Below are 16486 nucleotides of genomic sequence, written 5' to 3' on the forward strand. Positions count from 1 at the left end.
TTGGCCACAGAGGTTTGGCTTGGATTATGGCTGGAGGGGGGCGGGAAGCAGCGGGCGTACTTATAAGTACACAGTATACGGAAAGAATGGACAGGATAATTTCAAAGAATTTTGTAATTTATCATTTAATAATCAATATATAAAGTATATTTAAGATACAAATGTTTATTCTTTTTTTTTTTTATTAAGGTATTACAATGAAGGATGAAGTAATAATTGTATTATATGTATATTAACTATTTTAGGAATCAATATTTGAATCTGAAGATTAACAACTTCCGCATATCATGCAGGTTACAGAATGTTTTTTACATATAAATCGATCACATTTACAACATTTTAAGGTAGTACTGCTATTTTTACATAATTTACATCTACCTCGCTTGTGATTAGTTATTTGTATTAGGCTGCGGATCTTTATGCATTTATAGCAAAATTGAGTACATGAAATTCAAAATTGTTGAAAAATTTTAAATATTGAATATTAATATATGATTTGTCCTCTATTGAAATCATTAAGGGAAGAAATAACATTCAATTTAGTTTCTATTTCTTGTGATCGACAATGTGTACATAATGGCGTGGCGGCGTAGCATCGGCGTCGGTTTGCCGTGTTAGCCATTTTGAAATTATCTTAGGAATTATCTTGTGACGTCACAAATTCGGAGATCTTTATTTCACTGGATTCTCGGCTTCCCTATACAGAAACTATATCTATGCCGGGTCTATAAGTATATCTCATGGACCTAAAGGACGGTGCATACTATGTCTTATAGATGCGGGGGGTTGAAGCCAAAAAAGGGTGGGGGAGTCGTCTTCTATTACGTTCTTCAGCCATCTTGTAGGCAAACCTGGTGCTGTCATCTATGTCATACCGCGGTAAATTTAAAAATTACATGTTTTCGTGATATTTTATATCTGTAACTAGTCCGTTTATAACGACATTCAAGAGGCAGAGAAATTACGTCGTTATAAGCAAAATTAAAATATAAAACTAGTTTATTATAATAATGCCTTTTAGTTATACTACTTGACTTATTCTTACAAATATAATGCACTCTTACTTTAATATAATAGTTTATAATACATTTAATTAGATGTATCCTATGATTATACAATAGCGGTTTATTATTGCTATGCTCTATGATACTGGAATGAATTGAATTTGGCACCATCAAATTCAATTTATTGGCGTATGGCCATTTCGTCCATAATCAGAGTCGCAAACAAATTACCCTGTATAGTGTTTTTGTACTATGTGATGTGCCTAATGGCTTCTTTTTGAACCCAGGTTCCCCATTAATTGATCTGTACCACTTATACGAAGTCTTTGGATGCTGCAAACACAAATTGAATTTTTCCCGTACATATGAATATGCAGAATAGTAATGTAGCATTAAAGCGAATAATCTTAATTCACGTGAATAAATATGCTTAACAGACTGCTTAGAAGGTTTCTTTTTCATTCATTGAAAAAGTTGTAAATCAAAGGATGGTATGTCGTTCAGTGCCTCAACATGTTCGCCTTCTAATAAATTTTTTTTCTTTAAAACATGCACAATTGTTTTTAAATTTGCAATTGTTTTGGTACATCTTCTCTGTTTTTGTTGAAGCAATTTCACTTTATTCCGATGTGCACTTCACATTCTTGCTAGCTGCTTCCGCATTTCTTGTTTAGTCAGTGTGTGGAATATCTTCTGTGGAGACATAGATGTACACTTATCAGTAGACAACATTCTTACATGGACTGATTTTCTTTCCCTTATATCTTCTAAAACTTGAACCTTTAATTAAAAATAACCAATTTTAAAACATTTTACAAGGCATAATATGGCACCCATGATAAAATATTACATACGTAAGATATAGCATGTGGTTGTAACCTTGTAGATGTTAAGCATCTATCAAAATCCTGGCTCCTAAAATGATCTGAACATACCACATACTCTTTAGGTACAGTCGACTCGTCTAAGCCCAAACTATTTAGCCATAATTGGCGTCCCATGCCACTTTTTGGAAGCCTAAGAAATAAATTAAGTATAAAAGAAATTATCTTATGTGAAACCCTTATTTCCTTCATGCTTACCTATGAAAAGAGATTTTCGTAACTTTTCCTCTATCTCCTGTGTAGAATTCTTCTTCAAAGTTCTATTCACACAGCCTTTAATCGCGCACGTGGGCAATTTTAACAATGGTGATCACTAAACCTATTAAGAATTTATATTTTTATAACAATTTTTATGCTTCAAATACAATACTCTCACTATAATACTTGAAATTTTAATGCTACTTACGTAATTTATAAATCGTACCAAACAATAATATATTTTAAAATAATTAACAAAGCATAACGTAGGTGAAAGCAAATGAATATGGCAAACCAAAAATTGGAGTAACCAAAGATTGTTTACAAGCACGTCACTTTTGAAACGGCTACAGAGGGCTCCAGTAGATTTGCTTACAAGATGGCTGAAGGACGTATTAGAGGTCGACTCTCCTTCCGTTTTTGGCTTCAACCCCGCAGAACTATGCACCGTCCTTCAGGTCCATGGTCCATTTATTACCATATATTAGTTTTATGTTGCGATTTATTATAGAGTTAAAAGTATTATCCGAGTCGTTTTCTCTACCAAAATAATATCCCAACAATTAGAATGACACGTTTGGAAAATAATTGTCCATCGATGTATACTTTAAACAAACCCGCGAGTGGACCATTTTATCGCAACGCTAATCTACAAAAAACGTATTGAACGTCTCAAAAAACAAACGCGACCAATGCACGACGTATTATTCGCGACGTTAATTTAATAAATACGATGTAGAAAACTTCCATTTTTACACGCAACTCTATAGGGATGTACCGCCATTTTATTTGGCTTACCAACTCACTGAGAAGGGACGAAATATCTGAATCTTGGGTGAACATATAAAAAGAGAATAAAAAATTAAAAAAAAAAGATAAATATGCAGAATAGTTGTCCACTCGATATACTTCAAACAAACATGCGCGAGTGGACCGTTTTTGCGCAACGCTGTTCTACAAAATGTACATTGAACATCTCGAAACAATGCGAGCAGTGCATTATATACCATGACGTTGCTTAATTTATTTGATTCAGAACGGAAAACTCCTGTGTACTTTCGTTTCTTTTTACGCGTAAGTTATACTTATTATTAAGTTGTTGTGCTTATTATTTCAAGATGACACTGATAATGGCTCGGATGCCAACTCGAGTATACGAATGAAGATAAAATTGAAAGGAAGAAAGTGCGAAGATCGAGGTGATCGCAGGAAAATGGTCATGAAGAAGTATATATCCGACGATGATGACGACGCCGATGACAACTGAGAGTCGTATGTGATTTTATATGGGTACAGGAGATAATAGCTAAGGCACGCTTAAGGATTAACCAACGATCTCAAAGTCGAACTATTACTCAATGTGCACAATTGTTATGATATAGTTGAGCTATATGAAATTCCGCGGGGGCGTTACAAAGTGAATTATAGTATGTTGGTATTATTGTCGGTCACGTTGTAAGTCGACGTGGTCCTCTGACAACTGAAACTACCTTCAGTTTGTGTTTGCGTTGAATCCAGTTCTCTGTAGATTTGATACGAATTGTAATAGGGTCGACGGGTCATCTCTTTCTTTTCCTTCTTTCTTCTCTTCGATTTATAGTTTTCTTTTATTTCGCCAAGCCGAGTGTACGCGCAGAACTTGTACGATGTACAGTAAAGATTTAGCGTTAACCAAAGAAAAAGAAATGCAGTCCGTAAGTTTATTTTAATTTTTAACCCTTTTACATTATTTAATTTCTTTGTATTTAATAAATTACTAAATATTTCAGTATTATATAACATGAAAAAATATATACGGAAGGGAAATATTCTAGGTCGGAAGAAATGTTTCGTTTCGGAGTTAAAGTGGCTTCGACTGCAAAGGGTTAAAACAACAAGTGCATCGTGATGATTTAGCCTGTATATTAAATATGAGCGAACTTTCATCCATTCATGTTTTCAGTTAGCCCGTTCGAGGGTGATTAACGAGGCTACTATATTTCAGAGAAGCAACGTCGAATGATGATTTCAATTACTCGAATACATGCTCGAACTGTTATATTATATTGTATACAATATACACACACTCAATAAATGATTAGTTTCGTCTAATTCGATATGAGCCTTATTACTCATTCCTCCCGCTGACATTTTTAATCGATGACAAAATAATGTTGAGTATTCGGATTTGGGGTTTGTATTGATCGTGTTGTCTATGAGTTTCGACTGTCTGTTTCTGTTTCGACTTTAATTTCAGTAGAGATTGTCAAACAAAGATAACTCGAATCGTTTTTATTTTATTCCTCACTGTTTGATTTTTTTATCTGGATATAAATGTTAACCAATTGCAGCCAATGCTCCTTTATTTTCTAATAGTGACCTAATAAATTTTACTTTTTAGTATTACTAACAGTAAATGCAATTTTTCTTATCGATTGCATTTATATTTTTTAGAAGGTAATCATTGTAAAATTTTAATGATATTTTATAGCTTGTACAACTTTCAAATTTTCTCCTTTCCCTTTACAATAAAATATTTCCTAAGTTTCATTGAGTGCATTTCCATTGCTTCAGAAAATATTTATAATAAAACCTTAATGGCGTTTTCGGACTCGTACAGCTCTGTAAAATTTTATTAAAAATTTATACGCATTAAACAGGCCTTAGGAATCGAATTGAGCAATTTCTTTTGCTGCATTTTGTATGTCTGTAATTTTCCTTTGATTAGCTATTTGGTAAGAACATTTTTCCAGTAAGGGCGTGCCGGTTGCGAACGGACAGCGCAAATATGAGAATTGCAGTATCCTTGAAAAACTGCAGCAAATAATGCAAATTCAATTCTAGCAGGTAGCGAGTGTTACGCCACGTGTGCACGTAATTAACGAAACACTCTTCAATCTTCGTCACATTCATTAGCAGATAGCGGGCCGCGTATATTACACGTGCACGCCATGCAGACAGTGAATAGATATGCAAATGAAATCTTATCAGAGATGCATCCAAATGTCATCTGTATCAATGCCATCCTGTTAGCGTAATATTTGTCTGCGGAATGTACAGGGTGTTAGCGAAAGATAACAACCGTGTTTCGGATAACTCGTTTCATTTTCCACATATTCCAAATTTCAACTTCAAAGAATCATACAACATTCTCAAACGTCAATCGTTAAAAAAAAAAAGAAAATCATTTTACTTTTATCGAGAGAAGGTGTTCCAGATTTTCTGTCTGTTCCGTCAGCGTCAGTTCGTTACCAGAAGACATTAAAGCTCGATTCTTCAGCAGAGAATCGTCGAATCGTTCGCGTTGTGTCAGAGCTCTCTTCTTTAGATTATTTTGAAGATGAAATCCAGAATGAATCGCTCGATTCCACGGTGAAACGAACAAGTTTGAACGGTTCGGTGTGCCCGAGATCTCTGTCGAAACTTACTCCGTTTCCTGGGTTTACACGGCGAAAATGAAGGAAGAAGGTGAGGAAATTACGTGTCAGCCTCGCGTCAAAGATCCCGCTCATGTGAACCGGCTGTGAGGATCCTTAGTGTTTCCACGAACTTCGTGTATTCCGATGTCTTATTCCATAGTTCCCCTCTTTTTGGCTCCTCGAACCTTTTTTTAGCTCACGCCAATTTTTCGCTAAACCATCTTTATCATCACAGAATTATTTCTCCAATTTTGGACCCCTTTTGGTCTCCTTACAATTTTAATCATTATTTATTTTTAGTGATTAGTCGCTATTATAAACATTTCACAGTGCACTTATTTCTACAATTTCTGGCTCTTAGAAAATTATAAAGGAGCTAAATAATTAAAAATTGAAATTTTAACTCTCTCCGAATCATTGTTCACTTGCAGTAAACTGTCTCTATTAGAAAAATTTCACAATACACTCCTTTCATTCCTCTAATTTTCATCTTTCTGGAAATTCAATTCAAGATAAAATAATTATAAGAAGATAGAATAGCAAATGTAGAAAGAATTTTACGTTTGGACACCAATTTTCCAAGGCTTCCAGATTGTTCAATAAATAAAAATGTTTTAATCTTCCACAGCATCTGTGCAGTGTTCATTAGAAGTTGGTCACAAATTCAATACAGGTGGAAATTTAAACAGAATTTTCCCCTTGTTCACTCAGCATTTTATTCGATTAAAGATAAAATCGTTGTGTTAAACTCCATTTACTAAATTTCCGAACTGTTTATAATTTAATGGATATTTGCTGTAAGCGTTTAATGGAACGTCGCCTGTTCGGTCATGATTCATTCTCCGTTGCTCCTCAGATATCTGCAACTTCGCAGTTACGGGATCTTCTTATCAGATTATTTTATCTAACACGTAAATCCTTCTTGATTAGTATTAACGTCGTAAACGAGATTTTTGTTTTTATGACTTGAATTTTTTTGCAATTGTTGACTTATTTTGTGGAGCATTTATGACCCCAGCAAAAATTATGCAATTTTCTAGAAAGTTATATTCTGTTGTCGAATACTAAAATTATCGAGCACTAAAAACAAGCGTGGATTTACCCAGATGCCGATTCTTATTATAATGTTCATTGAACAAATTCTTAAGAAAACATTTTTATAATCTTAATATTTGTAAAAGAAAATATCAGAATCATTTAGACTTCTTCAGTATTTTTACGGTTAAAAAATAAAAAATCAACGAGTCTAACTTGGAATCTGATCATTCGATGTTCTCCCACCTCTGTCCACGTAATTTGTGGTTGGAAAAAGAGCGAATTGTTCAAATGGACGAAACCAGAAGGGTTTGTTCCAAAAGATCCCTTGACCGCGGGAAAAAAAGAATTGACGCATCCCTGCAACACGCGTGGCAGTTTAATTACCGTCCACGGTCGAGTGTGAAATTGTCAATTACTATAGTGGCACACACAGACCCACTTTGCATCGGGTTTCCAATTAATCTGGGCGATAGCCCAATCACTAATCGGCTCGCCCCTTTTCTTTGAACGATTGTAATTTTTTAAACAGTGTCGTTGGCGATCGATTACGTTTCACACATGTTTTTTTCCCCGCGTCGAACGTTGATCATTTCTCAGCCAAACCGAATGGTTTTGCTGCACAATCGACCGCAAACAACCGGACAATCGTAAATTGTGCTCGTTACTTAAGTAATGAGCAAAACTTCGGTTGGGTGACCCGGTGCCACAGACATTGGTGAGTACTTGCGAGCACTTACGCAAATTACGAGCAATATGTTTAAAAAGGACTGCGTGGAACGAGGTGGAATTTATAAAAGGAGCGGTTAATGCGGGCCACCTTCGGTAATTTTATTGCTTTTCAGTTTTTTGTCGCTGGATAAAACACTCAATTGTAGTCGAGAATTTATTGACTCAACAGCAAAGAAATGGGTAGCTGCAGTATTTTATAAACAGTAGTTTTGTCAAGTTGGAATATAACATATCTTTTAAAATTTTAATTACTGTAGAATGGAGAATTTTATAAGTATTAATTGAAATGCGATAAAAAGAGTTATGAAAAATGAATCGGAGATTGAAACTGAGCTAAATTAAGGTCTTAAAGAAGTTCTTTAGAACGAAAGTTGTTATAGGTGTATTAAAAGTTATCGTAATATGCTTGTAGCAGTCTATGGGTACTTCAGGATGTAACTAGTCATCTGATATTTCAAGTTAAGCGAGCGATTTCGCGGTACCAGATGGGGGATGGGTGGGCCGCCGCGGATTTTTCTCTGCAATTAATTCCGGATAAAATTGCATCTGTATAATCTTTCAATATGGTCGTTGGATTCGTGGGCGTCCAAAGGGTTTTTCTCAAGGTTTTCTACCATCATTTCAAGCCCATTTGTAATAAAAAAGTACTAGCAATTCAGTTCCATGGGAACTGCAAAGGATTACCAATATCCCAAAGGCTTTCTGGGAATGCAGAAAGCAATATTCTACAAAGTTTTTCAACAAACACAATTCTCAAGCGCTTTTCAATTGTATTCCTAAAAGGATTCGAATACAAAAAATATTGAGACCATTCGGGATATAAAATGGTCGGAATTTTTCAAGGGTCCTACGAATGTAAAGGGTTTGTACTGCCAAAGGTTCTCAATGGAGAAAAATTCTGAGGGCTTCCAGAATGCAAAATGGTCAGAATTCTAAGGATCTGCATTTACAAGGGTTTTCAATAAAAATAATTCGTAACGATCTTCAGGGCGTAAAATGATATTTCAAAGATCAAAAAGGTACAATAGGGTACAAAAAGGGTTCGTATTTCAAGGGTTTTTAGGAATACAATATCAAGGATTCTAAGACTTATAAAGGACCAGTATTCTAGAAACACAGAGAACCAAGAATCCGACAGAGTGTTTGGCGTGAGATTGATATGTTGTCATCGGCTTAACAGCCAGTTAAGAAAACACAAGATTAAAGTTGCCGAACAGAAAAGCGTTGTTGCTGTGTTGCACGAACAGGTCACGATATGCTGTCGTGCCGGGTTTCTGGCCCGATGCGGAAACTGTGGACTTATATAACCGTTTCCGGCCTGTACGAAACATAAAAACTTTCCTAATATAAACTTCGTCTATCAACGTCGCGGCATTGGATGAATTTCATTCGCGATGCGATACGAGATACGTAAACCGGCCCCTGTGTGTCGTTACAAAAGGAAATAAAGGCAGCCATTGTCATCGGGGCAATCTTTGGAGCTTGTTACCGGAGCAATGGCTTCTGTTGTGCCATTAATAAATAAGTAAACCTTCAACGAACAGTACAAACACGAGGCTCTGGAACACTAGGAAATAAGCTCATAATTCCATATTGGTTGCGAAATACGATTAAAAATTTACAAACGCACGAACACTCACACTCCGTTAATTATCCTATTATGAAAATTGTGCAAGAGGCTCTCGCGAAATGATGCAACATGGAAACTCCGCTTTCTGAAGCGCACATGAATCACAACCTATAGATAACGATCTAGCAAATTAGTTCACGTTTCTATTCAGAGCGAAAGTTCTGTCAGCGTCGAGTAATTTATTTTTTTATTTTTACAAGAGCATAAATCGCGCCAGTAAAAAATCTAGAGTCGTTCTGCATTTGTCAAAGACACACGCACGTAGCATGATTAATCGTCGACGCTGCGCGTAGGACGGAGGTTTGTTTACAAATCTGACTTCTTTCTGTCCCGAATATGATTAATCGGTCTCGATGACTATTTATCGGCGCGGACTCCACCTGCAGTTTCTACTTTAGGCTATACTCATTACGAATATCCGCTTTGATCTAGATACCATCGATTATCCTCTATTCGATTATCCTCGCGGATACTGGACTCCTTTACGAGCAAGATAATACCATGGCCGTGTATGTCCATTCGAGGAACACGAATCTATTAATCCGGCATCGATTAGCGCTCGACCCGTTACAGTGTTTCGGGTTACGGATCTATCCCGCTTGATACCACGTTAAATACTGATTATAACGGTCAACCGTAAGATTCACCGTTGCCGTGTAGCCGGAAGAGAACGGCCGGCAATTTATAATTCCGCTATAACCGCAATCTTCGTCAATCTAACCAGCAAAATTATTCTCCGGGCAAAGATATCGCGTTAAACATTTATCTGCTCGATTCACGGCTTTATAAAAATGCTAATATTAATTTTATCAATTTAAAATCAACGGGGTAGCATAATTTTCTTGTCTGGACACGGATCTTTGTGCGAAATAAAATATTTCTGCGTTAATTACAAGCTGCAGCTAATCAGAAATGTCTTTCCTCTCTCTTAGTAACTTGAATATATTGGGAATAATAAGGTGCTGTTTCTAAACACTCATTTTTATCACAGATGTGTGTTTCACATATATGCAACGGTAAGTTTTGTTTTAAATTATTCCAATTCGTGTTTACCATAATTGCGTAAAATTCAGAGTCTACTAGTAATAATTTATTGGAACTGATGCTTTGATGATCATAAAGAAAAATGTAAATGTAAATCATGAGAAATCGAGAAATGTTTTAGGATAATGATACGACAGTAGTCTACTTTACTAAAAATTTATTCCGCCACATAGAAAACTAAACCTTTACCCGTCGCATACAATGTTTAAAAAATCATCCGCTTGAGCAATGTTTGAATCGTTCAACAATGAAACTCGACGTTCTCCAACAAAAACCAATTCGTTCCCCTATACTTTCGTCGTCGTATGTCCATCGAGATGTCCCTATTGTCTCACCACCGCCAATCAAATCTTCTCGATGCTTCATCCTGAACGTTATTGTTGCCGGGAACGATAATCCGTTAATTAGTAGTCGATGGTGTCGCGGGAACTTCACGGAACCCTTTCGAAGTTTCAAACTCAAGCCTCGAAGTTCGGAACTTCTTTGAAGTTCGAAGAAAATAAGATCACCGGTTATAATTAGTTTGGCTAATAGTCGAATCTTCGGTTCTCCATCCAATTATCCGTCTGAAAATCTGAAACAGAATGAATTAGTGCCCAGAACTGAAAATTTGTAAGTGAAAGGTTCTGCATGTAACGTTTTATGAATATGTGAAAAGGCTCAATTTAGTGAATTAGTCAGTCGTCGTTAAATATGAGGCTTTTGATGTTTAGACGCGCATTGAAACATTTGCGTTCATTTACGAGTTGCAAAAAGCGCGTGCATTGAAACCGTGCGTGTCGAAAAGCAGCTTGAATGATCCGCGTAACTGTTACAAATAATTATTAGAGTGCAGACGCACTCCAAAACGCAGTGAAAAGTTACTAAAGCAGTCTAGGAATAATGCGGATTTTATGCGTTTACAACAAAACTGAATAGATGAAATGCAAAATATTGAAAATGTTTAAAGAATTTAAAAATACTGTTGTATTATTTCCAGCTTATTGTAATTATTAAGAGAAGAAATAAATGATGAAATAAGAGAAGAAATAAACTATGTAGCTCCTGTAACTTGAAATAAATGCAACTTTTATTTTACATAAAAATCTGCAGTCTAGTGATATATTATTTTCAATTTACTAAAGTGCAAAAATGTTCAATTAAAGAATCATATTCAGGAGAGTCTACGGAATCGTTTTACGCAAAAATGATGTAGCTTTTACAATTAAAAGATAAAAAATTCTTGAAATGGAAAACTGCTCTATTACATAAAAATAAAGCATTAGATTGGCGGTGCACGGTGTTTTCTTTCAAAATTTTAAACATGTTTAGACGTTCATAATGTGGGAAAAAAATATACCGTTGTACTCGTGTGAGTCTATAGAATCATTCTACGCAAGTAACATTTGGATGACTTGTGCGATTAGGCCGTAAAAAATTCGTAAATTCAGCCTTTGGTCTGAACTATATTTTTCAAGAAATATGAGTGATAAAGAAAAATGAAATTCGATGAAATCTAAGAGTCAATTCGTTATCGAAATACAAGATTGATGTTGGACAGTGTTATTCCACACTGTCGAGTCTCATTTCCCATGTCTTATGCTTAATAACTTATGCTACGAGTTTTAACAACCTGAGATCGTGGATCGAATTCGCCAGTCAGAGTAATGGCACCGGCGCCTAATTAATTTTGGCGAACGTTTCTCGAGTTTGACGGTGTTTCGTTTCGATCGCTCGCTGGTTGGCTTCTCGTAGATCCTCGCAGCACAGCGCGCCGCGGCGTCTAGATCAATCAAAGATCTACGAGCGCGAGGGGGCATTTCCGGGGGACGGGGAAATTTCTATCGATGGCCGGGCGTTTCATTAAATTTATGGCGCTAATATCGCGGTAACTAATTGCGCCTTAGGGCAACGGATTTACGGCACTCGCGCGACGTCGAAACTCATGTATTTTACGAACTAGCAACGCCGCCCCGTGTACTAGAAATTACATCACGACAGCACATGCTCTGCGTAGAGAGCAGCTGCCAGGGCTTTCCCTCGTTCTCTCTCTCTCCCCCCCCCCCTCTCCTTCTCTCTCTCCTTCGCTCGAGTTTTCGACAAAAGTGCACGGAAACGTCGTTATCCGCGGCCATTATCGTCCCTACTTCGCACCTCGACTTCCACCTTCGTTCTGTTTCCTTTTCGCGTTTTCCCTTTCTTCTTTTTTTTTTCATTTTGTTTCCCGATGGGGATTCACGACTACGCCCGATCCGACTTAGCAGGACTTCCGAAATCGAAGTATCGAGTCCCGAGTGTCTTCGAGCAATTCCCGTGGGAACGAATCTTTTTTTAATATTTGCGCCCGGCAGTAAGTTCCACGAGAAAGCTGCGAGCTTTCCGCTGTATCGGATTTTTAATCTTTAAACTGTTCGAAACTTTCAACACCGTTCGCGAGTATATCGAATTTTATTTGCAGCTTTCTTGGTTTTAGTTCTGTCTCCGTGTTGTAGGGCATTGAATATTTTATTGACGTCTTCGGATTGAAATGGGGGGAATATTTTAATGAGATCTTTATTTTCTATCAGACTGGACGTATCGGTGACGTTCTTACTTTGAAGAGAACTCGATTAATTATATCTCTGCATTTAAAACCATTGAATGCATTAATGAAATCTCTGCATTTAACTGGACTGAATTTATAGATACAATCGTTACTTGCGTCAATACTTTCTGGTACTACGTCTATATATATAGTATTAATATATAACAACATTTTTGCTTTGAACTTCGCTAAGTATATTAAGGATGTCCTTTATGGGATTCAATTTTACAGGAGCGAAGAATAGCCGTACAAGTGAATGCAAATCTTTTATAGTAGTAGTATTGGAATCTTTAAATGAGTATCGTGTTCTCCATTGTTAATGAAAAAAATTGTAGAACCCCTGGATTGCGTAAAGAAACGTGTAGAGTCTTTGAAGGGTCTAAACACAATTCTAGAATCCTTGGATCGTACAAAAAAATGTGTAGGACTATTGTATTGCATAAGAACATAAAACATTGTAGAACTCCGGCATTATATTTAAAAATGTGTAGAACTCTTGGATTATATAAAAAAAAATATAGAACACTTAAATTGTGTAAAAAAAATCGCAGAACCCTCGGATTGCATAAAAAAATATATAGAATCCTTGGATTGTATAAAAAAACTTTTTGGAATCTTTGGACCGCATAAAAATAATATCTAGAATCCATGAATTGCATAAAGAAACATGTGGAATCCTTGTATCGTCTAAAATGAATTCTTGAACTCATGAGTCGCATAAAAAAATATGTAGTTTCGTTGGATTCGATAAAAAAGTATGTAGTATCATCTTTGAATTGTGTAGAAAAATAAAAGAATGTGGAGAGTCCTTCTATTCCATAAAATAATCTGCGGAGTCCTAGGAGTGTGTGAAAAAATTTGTAGAATTTTGTAGAAAAAAATTGCACCTAGAAAATTGCACCAAAAGGGGTAACAATGATTTTTTTCCGGTGGTTAGAACGGAACAATTGATCGAGTATTCCGCAAACCTGTTGAGTTTTCGGCCGCTCTGGATCGGAACGAGTCCTCACGCTGCGCTTTGCACGAGGCAAGGCGCGCAGAGGAAGGCAAACACAATACCGCCGGCAAGGATCAAAGCGATCATGGCTAGGATTGTCCACGTGTTGGTAGCGGAAGTCATTCGAGTAGACAACAGTCTCTTGCTCGCCGGCAGCTCGACGACTTCGTCCGTATTCAGGCCGAGCCTCTTGGCCTTGCCGAGCAAGAACCTGAGGCGCCGGGACGCCTTCTCACAGGACATTCTCAACAGGAGAGACGTCCTCCTTCTATCTCTCTTCGGAGATGCCTTCCACAAAGTCTTCAAATTGTGCACCGACTTCTGTCGTTCATTATCCTCAATATAATCAGCTGGCGAATAGATGGAACGCTTCGTGGCTCTCTGTCGCAGGAATTCCGTTTGACGTAGAATTCACCATTCGCCGGATTATACAATTGCACAGCTTCCGGAATGTTCTGTGACGAATCCGCGAACGGCCTGGCCGATTTTTCGCACGGATTTCGCGTTCTCCTCTGGCATTCTGCACCTCGATTTTATTGCAATTATTAGTTTCCGTCTTACATCGAGTTATTCTTCTTCGATTTTATTCTTGTTGGAGTATCGATAGAGGATTCTCTGCTTCCTCAAGATGCTGTCAACAGAAAAATTACACGATTTAGTGAACAATAACGCTTCTAAAAATTGTATTGTTTTATTGACGACAAGGTACATTCCAAATAGAAGTCTTCTAAATAGCCAATTTCTTATAAATCGATTCTAACGATCAGATTGAGGATCTTATGAAATTAAGATAAAACGTAATACACGTCTGAATGAAGAGCGTTCTTTTTTATCCAATCGTTTCTTTGTAAGCAGAGTATGGATTTTATGCATTTATGGCAAAAATGAGTAGATGAAACATGAAACAGTAAAAGGATAATAATTTAAGTGTACCGATGTTATAGATATAGATATTATCATCATCTTACTAAAATTGTTAATGGAAGAAACGAATTTTCAGTTGGCTCCAGTACCTTGCAGCAGATGCAGAAAATTAGCAGTCTATTTGCAAATGATCCTTCGGATCTGTATAATTTCGACAATCACGAAATAAAGTATAGATTCAGTATTGAGCTAGAAAATGGAAAAAGATCGAGGAAATTAGAGCAAGATTTTAACGTGGATCTCGGCGAAACCGTGCGTCCCGTTGCGAAAAGAATTGTGAATTGATGGGACAGTAATTCTCTTTATTCTCCCTAATTCTCGTTCCCTCTATTCTTCGGCGAGCACGTTTTGATCGCCGGCCACGTTCCAAAGGATCGTAGGCGTTTGAAACTGCTCGGAAAACTCTCCATAATTAACTTACGTAATTAACTCATCGATGAAGGATCTGGCCTCGGTGAAAGGGGGAGGGGGGGGGCTGGACGACTGAAAGAACGCCGCACGCTGATTAAACGTGTAGTCTTGACAATCAGTTTGATCGATCATTGAACGGTCTGCAATAAAAGACTGTTCAATCAATCGCTCTCTGCGAGAGCTCGAAACTTTTTTCTGGATGTACCTCGTTAATCGTCAGAACTAGTTCCTTCTTTTTAAACAGCTTGCCATTCATTTGAAAAAATTCTGTAGCCTGGATACCTTCTGATACTAATTCTGCAGTTTACTTGGTTGGGGAAACGTCGTTCGATACGGAGAGATCAAAAGATTTTATGCCAAATAATTTATTCAGTCGTGTCGTCAAGATTTCTAGCTTTTTTAAATTGCATCACAGTATCAATGGAAATTGTGTGACGAATACACATCGGATCTGTATACAAAATAAAAATTGTCTGCACGTGCTACAACTAATAGGGGTTACTGATAAATTTCTTTCTTTAATGAATTTAAGTAGGTCGAAAGTAACATGTCAGTATTCTTAAATTCTTTTAATTTTTTACTGTCCCAAAACTGATTTTTACCATAAATACATAAAATCCGCAGTCTGGTGACGAATTGCCACGATTTCTCTTTATTTGCGTCCATGAGAGCGTTTATGGATTTATGGGTACGATTATCATGGATTAATGCTGAATTAATCAATTTCCACGCAGCTCGTCGAATGATACAACGATTCTTCAAGGAACATTGCGCAATGTTTCTTTCCCACCGATAAATTAATCGCCAAGCATTTCAACGAATCGTTGTGTCATCGTATAGTGTTCATAAACAAACCGTTGCATTTTGTCCACGCGGATTCAACCAAATCAACTGTAAAATCGCGATTGTAACAGGAAGAATCGACGAAGGCGGACAGAAAGATCTTCCGTGTAAGGAAACTTCAAGTGCACGAAGCCGTTCAATTTGATTTTGAACGCCAACGACCGGTCTCACTCGGAATTGCGTAACACGGTGAGCATGATCAACGTCTTACTTTCGAAAATGCGACCGCCCGGCCCCTACGAACTATAGTCATTTCGCTCGGTCACGGAATGCGACAGCGAAACCGTAATTAGAAAGAAACATGAATCGTGCCAAAACTTTCATCGAGAAATTACCGTATCCTATCCGTTTCTTAAAATTCATTCGTATATGAACAACTCTACACTCGTTTGCACCCCGGATTAACAAATTTTACGCGTGTTCCTGCTAAAAGATCACAGTCTATATTCATCAAATAATTTTACAAAAATGTGCTTCAAATACTGTGCCCACAAAACATTCCTACTGAAAAATCACAGAGTCTTTATTCATCAATCATTCATCGAACACTGTGCTAACAAATTTTGCCTATATTCCTGTTAAAAGATTGCAGAATTTAGACGTCAAATAATTTTCCAAATTGATATAGAAACGTGCCATTAGTATTATGAATAGGTTTATGAACCTATTGAAAGATCACGGAATTCTTATTTGTTAAATAATTTCAGAAAATTCTACAAAAATATACTCTGCAGATTTGATCAAAATTTCAAACTCTAATTTCTTATGATCAATGTAATAATCAACAAATAACATAGTCTACAACAGGATTAGGATAAGCTTC

The 16486-nt window shown here is 36.8% G+C and overlaps 2 protein-coding genes and 1 long non-coding RNA gene across 5 annotated transcripts in view; 1 reads left to right on the top strand and 2 right to left on the bottom strand.

Moving 5' to 3' along the window:
* The window catches only part of Rbm13 (RNA-binding motif protein 13), a 181049-nt gene that overhangs the window by 119991 nt on the left and 44572 nt on the right, over window positions 1-16486 (top strand). The window lies entirely within an intron of this gene.
* LOC143354893 (uncharacterized) lies at window positions 1065-2815 on the bottom strand. Of its 3 annotated transcripts, none has more exons than XM_076789263.1 (3): window positions 2463-2815; window positions 1859-2021; window positions 1065-1784 (listed from the first exon to the last, which is right to left on the bottom strand). In XM_076789263.1, exons 2-3 carry the CDS (start codon window positions 2003-2005, stop codon window positions 1641-1643), a joined length of 291 nt encoding a protein of 96 aa, XP_076645378.1. In that variant the 5' UTR covers window positions 2006-2021; window positions 2463-2815; the 3' UTR covers window positions 1065-1640. The 3 variants fall into 3 exon arrangements, with proteins under 3 accessions (XP_076645378.1, XP_076645377.1, XP_076645376.1); XM_076789262.1 differs by lacking the exon at window positions 2463-2815 and adding an exon at window positions 2087-2407; XM_076789261.1 differs by lacking the exon at window positions 2463-2815 and having other exon boundaries at window positions 1859-2407.
* LOC143354895 (uncharacterized) lies at window positions 10066-13593 on the bottom strand. Its single transcript, XR_013082404.1, has 2 exons — window positions 13457-13593; window positions 10066-10499 (listed from the first exon to the last, which is right to left on the bottom strand). It is a non-coding gene; the product is annotated as an uncharacterized LOC143354895 (long non-coding RNA).

Source organism: Halictus rubicundus, chromosome 6, assembly GCF_050948215.1.
Source record: "Halictus rubicundus isolate RS-2024b chromosome 6, iyHalRubi1_principal, whole genome shotgun sequence".
NCBI classification, from domain to species: domain Eukaryota; kingdom Metazoa; phylum Arthropoda; class Insecta; order Hymenoptera; family Halictidae; genus Halictus; species Halictus rubicundus.

What these genes read in the sequence shown, in the direction of transcription:
- LOC143354893 (XM_076789261.1), bottom strand. Translation starts at nt 2,080, where the DNA reads ATGAAGGAAATAAGGGTTTCACATAAGATAATTTCTTTTATACTTAAT. An exon ending in AACCACATGCTATATCTTAC is followed by an intron (nt 1,785 to 1,858) that starts GTATGTAATATT and finishes TTTTAATTAAAG; the next exon opens with GTTCAAGTTTTAGAAGATAT.